The sequence below is a fragment of the Amphiura filiformis genome, chromosome 1 (assembly GCF_039555335.1).
Source record: "Amphiura filiformis chromosome 1, Afil_fr2py, whole genome shotgun sequence".
Lineage (NCBI taxonomy): Eukaryota > Metazoa > Echinodermata > Ophiuroidea > Amphilepidida > Amphiuridae > Amphiura > Amphiura filiformis.
The window spans coordinates 4,184,365-4,199,104 of record NC_092628.1 but is presented as its reverse complement, the minus strand read 5'-3'; the positions used below and the strand labels follow the sequence as shown (position 1 = coordinate 4,199,104).

Below are 14,740 nucleotides of genomic sequence, written 5' to 3'. Positions count from 1 at the left end.
CCAACGCGTAAAAATCCTTAGTATTTTTTTACCAAATACACGAAAGTATAAAAGTGTCACCCCTTTCTTTGCAAAATCTAATGCAGCTATTTGTGTAAAATTCTTTCTATCTTCCAGTAAATTCAAAAGCTTTAAGGATTTGAACCAATTCATTCTTACGTAAAAATATTCAAACTATAGTACATCGAACATGCGTTCAGAGGTACTTAGATCCCAGCAAAAACAAAAATGTTCTTAAAACATGTAAAATGTTTATTCAAAACGTTTTAATATATAATATTTAAATGTCGGGTTGTATAAGAGCATGAACAGTGATGAATACGTTTTAAACATTAAAATATTTTTGAGCAAACACTTGTTGCAAAATATTTATGTCAACAGTTAAATAACATTCTGTTAGAATGTTTTGCGTCACGTTTTCAAAAAAGTTTTATGAATGTTATTAAAACTTTTTATACCCTTTATATAACAAGATATTTATAAACCTTTTCTGTAAAACGTTGCGTGTTTGCTGGGCATGTTCTTAAAATTTGAGATAGTTAGTATAGGTGTCATTGTTAATTCAAGTGAAAGCATAGAAAGAGAGTAACCCGAAAATTGAACTATGAACTTGGACACCTGTAGTTATACAGGTCACTGAACACCTTCACCAAAAAATCAAATAGTTGTGTTATCCATACTTTATACTTTATAGCGATTCGATCCAGATCAATGGTTATATCAGAGCACAGATTTATACCTAAAACTTATGAGTCAGGTATCAAAAGTTATTATTGAAAATGAAACTATATTCTGGTATTAATATTGGTAATTATCAGTAACTGATGTGATACAGCATTTGTCATGTTTGTGGGATAAACCGATTTTAGCAACGTGTTGGTGTTTTTTTCCGTGAGTTCCGGGTTCGTGAAACGTTGAACGGCAACAATGACAAGGTAAGTTATGCATTAATTGTCTATTTATACCGTAATATTTGTAACACGATAATCAACTTGTACTAAATTTATAACCGGTAAGTTTAGTTGTACCACTTAGAAAACATAGCAAGTATTATTTTCAGGAGTATGACATTATCATCGAAAAAACACAATAGTTGGGGCCTATGACTGTATATCATCAATAGATACCAGTCAGCTTATATTCAGACTAGCTGGAAAAAGTTCGCAAGTAATAAGTTTATGTATATAGAATAATAATGCTATCATTTTGTATACAGTCTGTATCAGAACCTATATAATGTAATAATATTGTCATCAGTAATATATATCAATCTATTTAATTATATCACCGGTAGATGGCATCCCTACATGTATATAATAATAATGCTATCATCAGTAGATAAACCCCAACCCAAGTACAATAATAATTCTATCATCAGTAGATAGCAAACCAATCTAAATAATACTATCATCAGTAGATAGCACGTGCACCGCTCTATCTTAATACTATTTACAGAGTGTCCGTCCGTCCGTCCGCGCGCTATCGCGTTCGCGTCCGCGCGTTTCGCGTTCACGCGGTGCACTATCGCGTGCTCGCTGTGCGCTATCGCGGAGTATCAACGGGAGTGTGCGCGGAGTACAGTGCGCGCATCGGAAAAGCATTACAGTGTGACTAAAGGTCCGTTCATACTACCACCGCATTTGCGATGCGTTGCTTTGCGATGCCGATATATCGATTACTTTTTACCGCAACTCAACGCAACTCGTATATAATAATAATGCTATCATCAGTAGACAACACCCCAACTTACGTATAATACTATGTTATCAGGAGTAGAAAGTATAACAACAATATTATTAATAATAATGCTATCATCACTATATAGCATCCCAACCTATTTATAATAATAATGCTATCATCAGTAGAAGGTAGTAGATAACTCCCCAGCCAAAGTACAATAATAATCATCAGTAGATAGCACACTAATCTATATATAATTATAATGCTATCCTCATAAACTAGCATCCCAAACTATTTATAACAACAATGCTACATGCTATCATCAGTATATAGCATCCGACTTATAATTATAATAATAATGCTATCATCAGTAGATAGTTATCATTATGCTGTCACCAATAAATATCACCCGACCTATAATAATGCTATCATCAGTAGATAGCATATATACCAACTTATGTAAACTATAATGATGCTATCATCAGTAGATCATCATCAGTCGGCTGCGGAGCAAGCGACTATCAACCGTTCTCCAACTATTGCGATACCAACTAAACTAATAATGCTATCATCAGTAGATAGCAGTAGGTCTAAAGCCTTTGTTTAATGTTAATTTATATGATATCAGTACAGTAGCAGCACAACATAATTATGTAGGCCTACGGCAGTCATGCTATAGGTAGAAAGCAACACATCCAATGATCAACAATATTGCTATGTATGGTTACAGCATCTTTTTTTATTTTTGAAGTAGACCCTATTATTGTTTTTTGTTTTTTCAGGCACGTGGAACTTCAGTTTCTTCTTCTCCTGTGTGTGTCCATGCATGGGGCATATAGCGACAATACCACCACGACTGAAGAACCAAATGAACCGATCAATTCGCCTCAAAAACAAGGACAAACATCCCTCGCACCTTACGTCAATTTCACCTTCTCCGAAATCACAACCTCCTCAGCAGTCATTTCTTGGGAAATTGATGCAGAAATAGCGAAAAACATAACCCGTATGTCTGTCAATGTGACTCAGTTAGATACAACCATCGCCCCCAATAGAAACATTTCCAAGACTGATGTGTTACGAATTGACAATTTATACTATCTGACAAAATATAAAGTCTGCTTGGTCGCATTTAATGAGAATGATCGCCTCCTTTTTGATGAGCCCGCTTGTGAGAAATTCCTGACCCGGTATGAGCCGCTAAATATGAAAGCTATTGGTGCCATCGTGTGTGTCGTTGTAATCGCCTTTCTGTTTTTCTTCTTCATGGGACTAGACCTTGTATTAGACCCAGGTCAGGCTAGTAGCATGGCACTCAAGAAGCGTATGCTAGATGTGAAGGAAAAGGAACGTGCTGAACGCAAACTCATTGGAAGATCTACGGCAGGGGAGAGTTTGTATGAAAAGCAAAAAGATCCATCGTAATGTTTTGGAGACATTTCATATAGGCCATTAAAGGCACTATCAGAGATTAGTTATCTGTTAATGTGCTAACATACTCCGCAAGACCAAAAGTGACCTAATAAATGAACATATTGAGGTTTCAATCGATGTTGGAGGAGTCCTTGAACATATAAACGCTATTGAACGGAGCTTAACATTTTGTTCTTTTAAGGGCTCTGTAAACCAACTTTTACCCATAATGTTTTGTGGGACCTGCTGAGAGCACATCTGACACACCAAATTGCATTCTGTACACAAAGAATGTCTTGATGATATCGATATTTGTTTTTGAAATCCAAGATATGATATATATTTCATGCCAAATTATTAAAAATTTAATTTTTGCCATTTAACAGTCCTCTAAATAAACTTTATAAATCTAATACTTAAAGTGTATGCAGCTGGGAGGAAAAGTGGACAATCATATGACAAGTTTGACCTTTTCGTATATTCACTGGTATTGAAGATCTTCCTCGTATTCATAATGCAATATGTCCGATGTACTCTCAGGTCCCATAAACAATTCTGTGCGAAGGTGGGTGACCGAGCCCTACAGGAAATGTGCACAAATTAAATTCTTGTATATAGCAGGAGCTGCAGCAGAGAGAAAATACTGCTTTTCCAGCAGATCTCACATCACCAAATCAGACTCCCATAGAGATATGGGCTAAATTTGCCCTAAGAAAACGTCCTATTACTTCACAGGAGCGACTCAGTTTTAAGCGACAGCTATAATGGTTGAAATCAGCCTTTGCCTGATCTCTCTGGCTGGAAAAAATATAGATTGACGTCATTATTTTTTACGACTGGCCCTCGAAGTCTACGATGTCCGGGAATTGCCTAAAAGGCTGCTTAAAATTATTAAAAAATGATTCAATCTCTCCCATCTGTGGTACACTTGAGTATTTAACGTTACTAATCATGACCAATCCATTTTTTGCCAAAATTATGCAAATTTCTGCTCATTTTAATGCTTATTTTAGCTGTCTATGGGTTTTTCTGAGAATTAAATTAAGGGCACACAACCATATAATTCTATTTGGTGGTGTGAAATCAGCAATATGCTATTCCAGTTGAAATCCATACAGCCCCTATGAAGACATGGCCTAAATCTTGAAAACAGGGAGTGTGAATTCCAAGTTGGGGTTAACTGAAATCTACACCCGTTGTGTGGGAGATTAAGGTCACATCTTCCATAATTTATAGGTGTGTGGTCAAATTGAACAGCCCAATAATTACAAAGCTCAAAGGTGAAAAGTTTCAATATTCTCCATTCTCTTTCTATCTAGAATGAGTTTTGTTTCCAAGCTTTTTAATATTTTTGTACGACATTGTTGCTAGGTATTGTCATCTAGGTCTTTTTATTCGCTGTCGTAGTGCACGTTACAATATGACCGTTGCCAGGTCAACTGGATCACGCTTTCTTTGTTACGAACCACTGATTAAAATGATCACAACACAAAGCCTATGGCATATCAAAATTCGGAACAGGTGTATGAGACCAGGCTTGGAGCAGTAACCAATGGTTACTAACGTGCACTACGACAGCGAATTATCATCCTCTAATCCAGTGGAGGAGGAGGGGTGGGGGTGGCTGGGCTTTGAATGAGTTTCATGCTGTCTGTTAAAATGTGGTAAATAACAAAATAAAGTATATACACTCTGAAGAAATGACAATTAGGTATCAAAGTCAGTTTTATTAGACAATTCTTGCCTTCTTGTAATATATACAACACTGTCCAGTTATACATCACAATACATGTATAGAGATGCTTACTCAATACATTCCTATCCTTTCAGACATTACCATTCCCAGCAAATACAAGATAAACACATCACATGAAGTAATTACACCCCTCTTCATTATGTGATAATAACTCATAATCTATGGATAAAATTTCAAAACTGAGATAGCAAAACAAAAAAACCAAAACCCAAACCACCCATTTTGTTCTGCAAAAGAGTCAACATGGCTACAAATTTTGATCTATTCAGACAAATGAGGTACTACAATTTGCCAAACTAAAATAAGTTCCTTTTTGCTACTTAAATTTTATAATTTGATGCAAAGATTTTGAGTTGTTTTGAAATAAAGGGGTAATTACTTTTTGTGATGTGTGTATCTAAAATGTTTTTAAAACATTTTTCAAACGTTTCAATTACTAAATGGTCAGGGTAACTAAAGATTAGGAAAACATTTAAAAACATTCTATATCAAAAGGATGTTTTTAAAATGTCAAAATATTTTCTTTGCAAATATGAAAAATATTGTCAACACTTGAATAATATGTTACAATGTTGTGTGTCTACTTTAAAAGCAGTTTGAAATGTTTTATAACCTTTATATAACCAAAGTTTTTAATGCTAAGAAAACGTTTTGTGTTTGTTGGGTTTTATGTGGTCATAGCATTTTGTGTATCTGAAAAGGCTTTTAGGATGAGAATTCTTGTTACATGTTAGCCTCTTCCAATTGAAATTCATAGACCCCTATGGAAAACATGAGCTTAATCTGCCACACAGGGACTGCAGATTTTCAAATGGAGTCACCCATTCAGGTAACCCCATTTGAAATTCACACTCCCTATGTGGACTATTCAGGTAATGTATTCCATAGAGGGTGTATGGATTCCAACAGGATTAGCGCAATTTAACCACTTGTATGTGACACAACCAAGTAAATTGAACCTAATGGCTGAAATGGATTTTTTAAAATTTCTAATTTCAATGAGCTTATCAGCACAATGCTTTGCACAATAGGGTGCAGAATAAACTTGACATAACAATTCAGATCACTTGGTAAAATAATTGTCTTTGATTGTATGGCATCAATTAAATGTGAGATCTTGATACCACACCTTCATTGTACAATGTAATGACATTTTGAGTACAAAATAAAGAAGGTAGTTCTTTAGCGTACTTATAGCTCATTTGGCTTCCTCGACAGAGTGACATCAGTACCTGGTCGGAGTTACATTGGTGGTATTCAGATGTACCGCCTTTGATCCTGCATGTAAAAACTCCAGTTCTTAATAGTCACTGTGCATTATTTAATATTATATCCTTCATTCATAGATTCTTGTTCATTGATTGGTTAAAAGTGTGTCACGTGATCAAAAATAAACACACAATTCTGCGAGGAAGTGCAAAAAAGTACTATTTACGTCCGTAAATAGTACCTTCAAGCCGTAAATAGTATTTCTGGATATTTACTATTTACGGATAGCAGCATACCTACGCCGTGCAGTCCATAAAGCATAACAATAACATTGAACGTCGACATTGACTATGAGAGTATTTTGTCACTGCCGAGAAACGACAACACAAAAATGGCGAAATATAAATCAAGCTGGAGTGGGCTGCTACTGCTGAAGAAGATTCACGATTTCAGCTGTTTAATTTGAATTGTTACCAGTTCTAGCGCAGGAATGTGTTTTAGACCAACACAGTCAGATTCAGAGTAATACTGACATGGTAAGCTTAAAAACAAACACTGACAGTGCGAGTAGTCTTGGACCGCCGGCCGCCTAGCTGGCCTAGTGCCGTGCGTACGGAGGCCTATCCCGATGCATGATGGCCTTCGAGTTTAGGCCTACATGTAAATCTGTTTACATGTACATCTTTTCACTAATCTTTGCACAAATAATCTATGAATGACATGAATGAAGGCAAAGTGGAATGAAGATACAACTTGAACAAATATACACTGACAATGACTCAAATGAGTAAGCTTAAAAAACTATGAACACATGAACATGCATGACGACATTACAGTGGGAATCCTTGGACCGCCTAAACCGGCCTACCGTGCATAGGTCCTACTTAGGCCTTTCTCGCAACATGGTGGAGTTTTCATGTAATCTTTTAACCAATCAATGAACAAAAAATCTATGAATGAAGGATATAAAACAAATATCGTCGTCCGTATTCCATAGTGGCGTATAGTGGGGCGCCGGGAATAAACAACTTTTCGAGAAAATCGGGTTTGAAGAAATGCCAATTTAAAATCGAGTTGTGTAAATCAGACATTCATTATATTTTGTAAATGATGTGAAATTTCTGTAGTAAACTAAATAGATTTTATTGTTATATATTTTTCAAAAGAAATAAATACATACTATTGCTGGCAAACTGAAAATAAAACTATACGTCACTATGGAAAACGAACAAAACGCAATACCCTAACCTAACGTTAACGTGACGCCACCTCGGTCGCCGTGTAATTCCTATGGCGTTACTTTTTCGTCGTTCAGTATTCCATAGTGGCGCGATAGGTCCGATACGCAGACGTCACGCCACTATGACATACGATGTTTTTCATTTTTGCCGATATTTCATAATTATAAAATGTGTATAAAAAGTGGCGTATGGTCGATACGCCACTATGGAATACAAAAATGTCACTTTGTAGCTATCGCCACATTTAATTAATTAATTACTAATTAATTAGCTAATTATGACTGATGAGACTTAGAAAAATGAAAGAGAACATCATTAAAAACATATGTGCCAATTTTCAAAAAATGACCAAAAATCACTATACGCCACTATGGAATACAGCCGACGATATATACTGCCTTCATTCGAGGTACTGGTTAAAACTATGGTCCCTCGCTGAGATCAATAGTACTATTGATCTCACCTCGGGCCCATAGTTTTAACCAGAACCTCTCATGGCAGTATATATTTGTATACTATGCACACTGGAGCATGCACAGAGGTAACTCTCTTAGGAAGTCAATATATATCCTTGTGATTTCCACATAAATGAAAAATAGCACAATACTATCAACCCTTCGTCCGTATATAATTTGTGAAGCACTAAGCAATTTGCAGAGCGCGGGCAAAAACAATGGTAACAAGGATTTGCATTTAGCTTAATCTCCATAGTCATTCTAATACAAAAGGACTGGTCTCTAGTTATCTGGGATTTGTCAATATGCAGTAATCACAATGATGTCAACAAATATTCTATGGAGATAATGTCAAGAAAAACAGGTTTGTCCCGGCTAGCGGTACTCTGTACAAATTGCCTATACCGATTCCGAGCTTTGTACGCGTCGACCCAGGTCACGGTCTGTCTACGTGACAAACAGTGCAGGTCAGTCAGCTGCAATCTGTCTGCTGCCATCCACGTAATAGATCTGACAATCACCTTTTTGTGCCTTTCGCAGAGCGTGACGTCTGCATAACAACAGCCTAATATGGGCATAATGGCTCCGCCCAATGAACCACATACATCCAATAACACCGCCTTTTCTTAGTTACATCACATTATAGCTCATTCATATCATTACATATTCACAATCACCTTTCGGCATTTGCGGCATGTCGAACAGGCGCTTACACAGGTACCGAGCTCACACTGTCCTCACTTTTGCGATCAAATTAAAGTAGCGCCTCTCTTAATACTCTCAGGTTTGTCTCTCAAAATATTGGGCAAAAGCTATGTGCTATCTTTTTATTTTTTGGTAAAAAAAGTTATGCAAAATGCTGGATTTTTTGTTGTGTTTTTTAGCCTACTTTTTTATTTGTTGAAGTCTTGCTGCAATTTTTTCATTCCTTTTTTGTACAAATAAAAAAAAAGCCCAATATGGACTGGTCGCGTAGATCTATACAGCAAACCTGATTTCACATAGCTTTTCACACGCTTTGCGCACATTTATCACTGTAAGGAGCCATTTAGCAGGACGAATTGGAAATTGGTGCCTGGTATTTCGCTGATAAGTTTAGTTACAGCATTTGTGGATCACGCTATATTTTTTTATGAATTTTGGGAAGCCCTGGCCTAAATGCAAGATAACAAGCATCCAAACGTACAAATAAAATTAAATTTCTACAGATAATGTAGCAGTGAGGTGTGATGTATTTGTTCACCTTGGATTCTACCTCCACTACATCATTTTCAATCATGGCATATTCTCTATGTTACACAGACCAGTTCTAATTTATCACTCAACATCCACATGCATGGGTGAAGTTTGCAATTGCCTATGTTATTTCCACCATAACACAATCACTAGGATCCACAACATGAACACAATCACTAGGATCCACAACATGTTCATCTATCAGGGCACAGTTCTTTAACCCCAATACATTTGTATATTCATTGAATGACCTTAGACAAGTTGGGTTCAAAAACTCATACTCTGCAACTTGATGTCCAATTTTGCACTATGAGTGTTTAATTGAGGTTATTGAACTATGCCATTGGGATGAGGCCATTGCGGTCCATAGTGAATGGAAAATGTGTGATGGAAGGAATTGAGAACATACAGTCCACACATGTACTTTGCATGTGCCAGTTCCACCTGTGGAATAGTATGCAAAACATTTCCACTTTGTGGACAATTTCCATCTCAACTTCAAGATAAAATTCACTGTAAAAATAACATTATTGGATGATAGTAATCTAATCACTGTCATCTGCATCACTTCCAAAGATTTCTTCCTCTTCCCTCCTTTCTCTTTCTTCTGCTCCTTCTTCCTCCTCCTCTCCGCCTTCCTCATTCTCACTCCCTGCTTCTTCCTTCTCACTTCCACTTTCCGCTTGCTCATTCTGTTCCTCGTCTTCCTCCATTTCTTGTTCCTCCTCTTCGCCACCGGATTGTTCTTGTGTTTCTTCAGCACCACTCTCTTGACCACTTTCCTGACCGCTTTCTCGTCCGCTTTCCTGGCCGCTTTCTCGTCCGCTTTCCTGACCGCTTTCTCGTCCACTTTCCTGACCACTTTCTTGTCCACTTCCCTGCGCTTGTTCTTCCTCGCCTCCACTTTCTTGGCCACTTGCAGCTTTCTCACTTCCACTCTCACGATCTGAAAAAGAATATATGCATAAAATAATTTATCGATCTCCTTCCTTTTGCATGTTTTGTGGTAAAGATACGTACTTTAATTCTCAAAACAAACTTAGTTGTAACTTAAATGCTTAACAAATTTGGATTAAGGGCCAAAAATCATTTCTTTCCAAGATGGCAGACACTAAGGTCATCATAGTTTATACAGGGGTCACATTCAAAACTTGCTCATGTCTTGTTGAAAACCACACCAAACTAATACATCTGTACCAATTTCTGTGCTTTCCAGAAAATGCACAATAGGTTTGATATGCTGCAGCCAATAGCACTAATCCGACGGGGAGGGGGGAAATCGACCTGAATTGTCAAAAAGTGGCTGAAAAAAGGGCCATTTTGCCAAAAGGTGGGGGACACGGGATTGACGCCCATGGCTGCACCATTCTGCACCACTACTAAACATTATTCAAAAGTGATAACATTTTGCATGGGGTATTTCTTCAATAAAATATAAGGGTAACCTTTTTGTTAATATATCGCCCAAGAAAGCATATTGTAAACAAGAACTTAAAAATACACTTACCAGAACCTTGGGTTTCCTCCTGTTCATCTCCACTTCCTTCTTCCCTTTCTCCTTCCTCCTCCTGGTCACTCCCTCCTCTTTTCCACTGCCTTCTTCTTGTCCACTTCCTTCTCCCTTCTCTTCATCTGAGTCTCCTTCCTTCTCTTCACCTTCTCCTTCAGCTTTGGTCTCCTCCTCCTCTTCCTCTTCTTCTTCTTCCTCATCCTCTTCCTCTGGAGGTGCATTGTCAAGTTGTGATAATCTGGCTTCCTGTTACGAAAAATTGTCAAGTTTGCAAATTTGTTACAAATAGGCAAGAAAAGAATTAAAGAAAAGCGGACGAGAAAGCGGTAGAAAAAAAATGAAATAGTAATATACAAAAACTACGTTTCAAACAGTGTTAACTTGCAAAGTTACACTTACTCCAAGAGAGATAAATTGTAAAACATGGTGACAACAAATAACACCTTAGGTCAGCAATTAAAAGGATTAAGCATTTATTTATAAGAGAATGAGCATATTGCATATTTATGATCGCTGATAGCGATAATGACAATGAATGTTAGGCATAACAAACAGGAGGCTCACTATTTGAATCGCATCACACCATTTTTTTTAAAAATCACATGATAAATTGGGATTATTTCTGCATGGGGAATATCATATTCTGCTCAAACGAATAAAACCATAATTTTTAATACCCTTGTTAAAAACAAACACAAAAATACTAAACCTAAGTCAGCAATCCTTTTGTTTTAAACTCAACTATCATTGGCATCAAACTTAAAGATATATTTCTGAATATTGAGAAATGAATAACAACCAAACTTACCTGTAATGATAATTCTACTTCATTAAGTTGTCTATTCTTTACTACTAGCAATGAGTTACTGCTAACACCCTCTTTGTTCAAAGCCCTTCTCTTACTCAACCGTACTCTGCAAGAAAAGAAAACATAGATTTGAAAAAAATAACAATGAATGAAACTTTTAATCAATCTGTTACTTTATATTATTAATGGTACCTGGTGACATGTTTGTAACCTTCTGACACTCAGATTATCTTGGGCACCTTCTACTTCACTGTCCTTCACAATTTTATTGATATCATTTAGCACATGACACTTATCAAAAGATCAAGGGTTTAAATCCCGGCAGTGCCATTGTGTGGTGCACTTAGACCTGACACTTAACCTATATGTGCCCATCCACCACAAACTGGTCGTAAAGTCGGCATTTTCCATTTTGAGATACAATCAAAACCAGTATGTAAAATATATCAGGAATTTGACCTTTGATGAACCATAACTTTACTTCCAGATGTCCGATGAAGCTTGTTGAGGTGTCATTTTAAAGCTGAAAATGCATTCTTTCAAAATCTGCAATAAACAGAAAATGACCTAGAGCTGACTTTACTACCACTTTGTGGTGGATGGTCACATATGTGACACAATCAAGGGAAATGAGTCGGATGTCGCTAATATTGATTTTGAGATATTGGCAAAGAAAGTGTTTAAATTCTTTTGTTTTATATGTTTTCAGCGATTGATAAATTGACATAACTTCACAAAGAAAAGTCGTATCAACATGGGGTTTTCAGTTTCTGAAAGCTCTAAATGTCCTCTTTAGAAAAATGTGTAAAACTCATTTTCAACCAGGGCCGACATGTGACTCATTCCCCTTGATCATGTCACATATTGTCTTTCTCAACCCAGATGTATTAATGGGTACTCGTAGTGGTACATTTAGTACTGGAAAAGTAAAATAGACTTGTGGGGAGGTGTAGCAAACCCCCTAATCCCCCGGGTTTTGTTAATGCGCACATCAATAAACTTACAACTTACGCTCACATAAATTCACATAAGTGAGCACCAGTTAAGCATTACGAAACACACATTACGAAAGTGCTGCATCCAACTGCATGCAATCCATTCTAGATCAATACACGATGTTATGAGTCTCATGTTTTTGCCAATTCTAAGCCGTATAAACTATACGGACATGAACTGGACAGTATAAGGCAGAAAGTTATTTCTCAATAATTGAAATACTTTTATCGTTATCAAGTGATTGACTTACCTTGTTTCTAATTCGTTATAGAATACACCTTCTCCTTTCCTGAATACCATGAAGTAATTCTCCTCATAGCCTCTGCTGGCTTTGTTCTTAACATTCCAGTTATATTCTTTACATAATTTGTATTCATACCTACAAAACAAAAGGAGAACATTAATATTACAAATATTCATACAACACTGGATTTAAAAAAATGTTTTATAGAGGTTTGGTCCAATTTCTTATGTTCTGTTTTCTACAATGTATCTTGCATTGAGGCTTACCATTAAAGGATCTGGAATGAGCGTTTTGACAGTATTTTTTGTTGGACATGAGAACACATCAGACATATCGAATTGCATTCTAAATACAAAGAATGTCTTTCTGACATCAAATAATTTTCATTTTTGAAATTCACGATATAATACAAATTTTATGACAAATGATTAAAATTTGATATTTTTCACATTTTGGACATATAACAGTCCTCGAAGTAAATTTTATAAATGTAATGATATATTTTTAAAGTGTATGTGGCTGGGAGGAAAAGCCGACGATCAATTGAAAATTTTGACCTTTCATATTGAAGATATGGATTTTTTTCCCAAAAAGACCTAATTCTTTTTGGTGTTTTGGGAAAAAAATCCATATCTTCAATACGAAAGGTCAAAATTTTCAATTGATCATCGGCTTTTCATCCCACCTACATACACTTTAAGTATAAATCATCAGATTTATAAAGTTTACTTGAGTACTGTAAAATATCAAAATATCAATTTTTAATCATTTGCCATAAAATGTGTATTACATTGCTAATTTCAAAAATCAAAATTATTTGATATCAGAAGGACATTCTTCGTATTCAGAATGCAATTCGATATGTCTGATGTGCTCTAATGTCCCACAATAAATACTGTCTAAACGTTCATACCCATCCCTTAACTTTAAGACAAATTTTGAGTTGTTTCAGTTTACAGGAATCTCTGCGAGATTGGGCTCCCGGATTCTCATCAAATTTCAATGGGAATAACTGCTTGCCACTTTGCATAACCATGCTATCATGACAGTAACCATCAGACTTACTCTTCATCTTCTGTATACTGGATGCCTTCCTCTGTGTCTCTCTTCCTTTTCCTTGTTGTCTCCTCTGTTGGTAAGAAGTAACCTACAAACTGTTCCCCACTCTCGTCCACCATACCTCTGTAATATCACATAGATATGTTTAAGTATAACACATTAACATGAATTACGGCATTTCATGATCCACAGCCTCATCCCCCACTTTTCTCAAAAAAAGTTGAGATTTTTATACCACTGGAAACCTCTGGCTACAATGTTTATGTACCAAAAATTTCTTGCAGATTAATTCGTTTACCAAAAATATCGTCGTAGCAATGAAATACACATATTAATCATGCATAACTCGCAAACGCAAAATCAAAATCAACTGAAATTTGTGCCCATCCACCACAAACTGGTCGTAAAGTCGGCATTTTCCATTTTGAGATACAATCAAAAACAGTATATGGATTTCTATGTAAAATATATTAGGAATTTGACCTTTGATGAACCATAACTTCACTTCCAGATGTCAGATGAAGCTGGTTGAGGTGTCATTTTAAAGCTGAAAGTGCATTCTTTCAAAATCTGCAATAAACAGAAAATGATCTAGAGCCGACTTTACTACCACTTCGTGGTGGATGGTCACATTTTGGTAATAAGCTTTTTTTGTGGATATCTACTGAAAAATGTCATAAAAAGCGGATGCTAGGATCACGAAATCCTCCTTTAAGTATTTTCAAAAATAACAAGAAAAGTTGGCGAAATATTACGAGTGAAAATGATTTGTGAACAGTTGTTTTCGTTTCCTGTATGAAAAGTTCTGTTGCAAAAACCTGATACATCAATTTTTCTCAATTTGAGATATAGGCAAGCCTGGAAACAAGCAGGCGCCGAGCAATTTTACCCTACAGTTACCGAGTTTTGACGCCTGGATCCAACCAGAATTACACGCCCAGGCGCCAGAGAAAATCTGTATTTTGCGCCCGGTATATATGACCAGTAGTTCAGTGCTCAGGAAATGGCCCAGTAAAACTTCCAAGCTCATTTCCACTCAAAATATTGGCCATTTCCAATGTATTTTCAACAAAATGCAGTGCCAAATCTTATCTTTTACCTAATATTTCGCCAATTTTCCTTGATGTTTGCCT

General features: G+C 36.3%; 2 protein-coding genes across 2 annotated transcripts in view; one reads left to right on the top strand and one right to left on the bottom strand.

The window, feature by feature from the left end:
* Positions 1–696: 696 nt before the first annotated feature.
* On the top strand, positions 697–5,910 carry LOC140169687 (uncharacterized). The gene is made up of 2 exons (XM_072192987.1): positions 697–935; positions 2,463–5,910. Exons 1-2 carry the CDS (start codon positions 928–930, stop codon positions 3,103–3,105), a joined length of 651 nt encoding a protein of 216 aa, XP_072049088.1. The 5' UTR covers positions 697–927; the 3' UTR covers positions 3,106–5,910.
* A 2,257-nt stretch (positions 5,911–8,167) lies between these two features.
* Positions 8,168–14,740, bottom strand: part of LOC140169678 (RNA polymerase II-associated factor 1 homolog) — a 46,018-nt gene continuing 39,445 nt past the window's right edge. The window contains exons 10-14 of the mRNA XM_072192975.1: positions 13,614–13,730; positions 12,555–12,683; positions 11,309–11,414; positions 10,498–10,746; positions 8,168–9,936 (exon numbers count right to left, since the gene is read on the bottom strand). Of these exons, the coding sequence (XP_072049076.1) occupies positions 9,298–9,936; positions 10,498–10,746; positions 11,309–11,414; positions 12,555–12,683; positions 13,614–13,730 (1,240 nt within the window). The 3' untranslated portion in view covers positions 8,168–9,297. The remainder of the gene's footprint in view (positions 9,937–10,497; positions 10,747–11,308; positions 11,415–12,554; positions 12,684–13,613; positions 13,731–14,740) is intronic.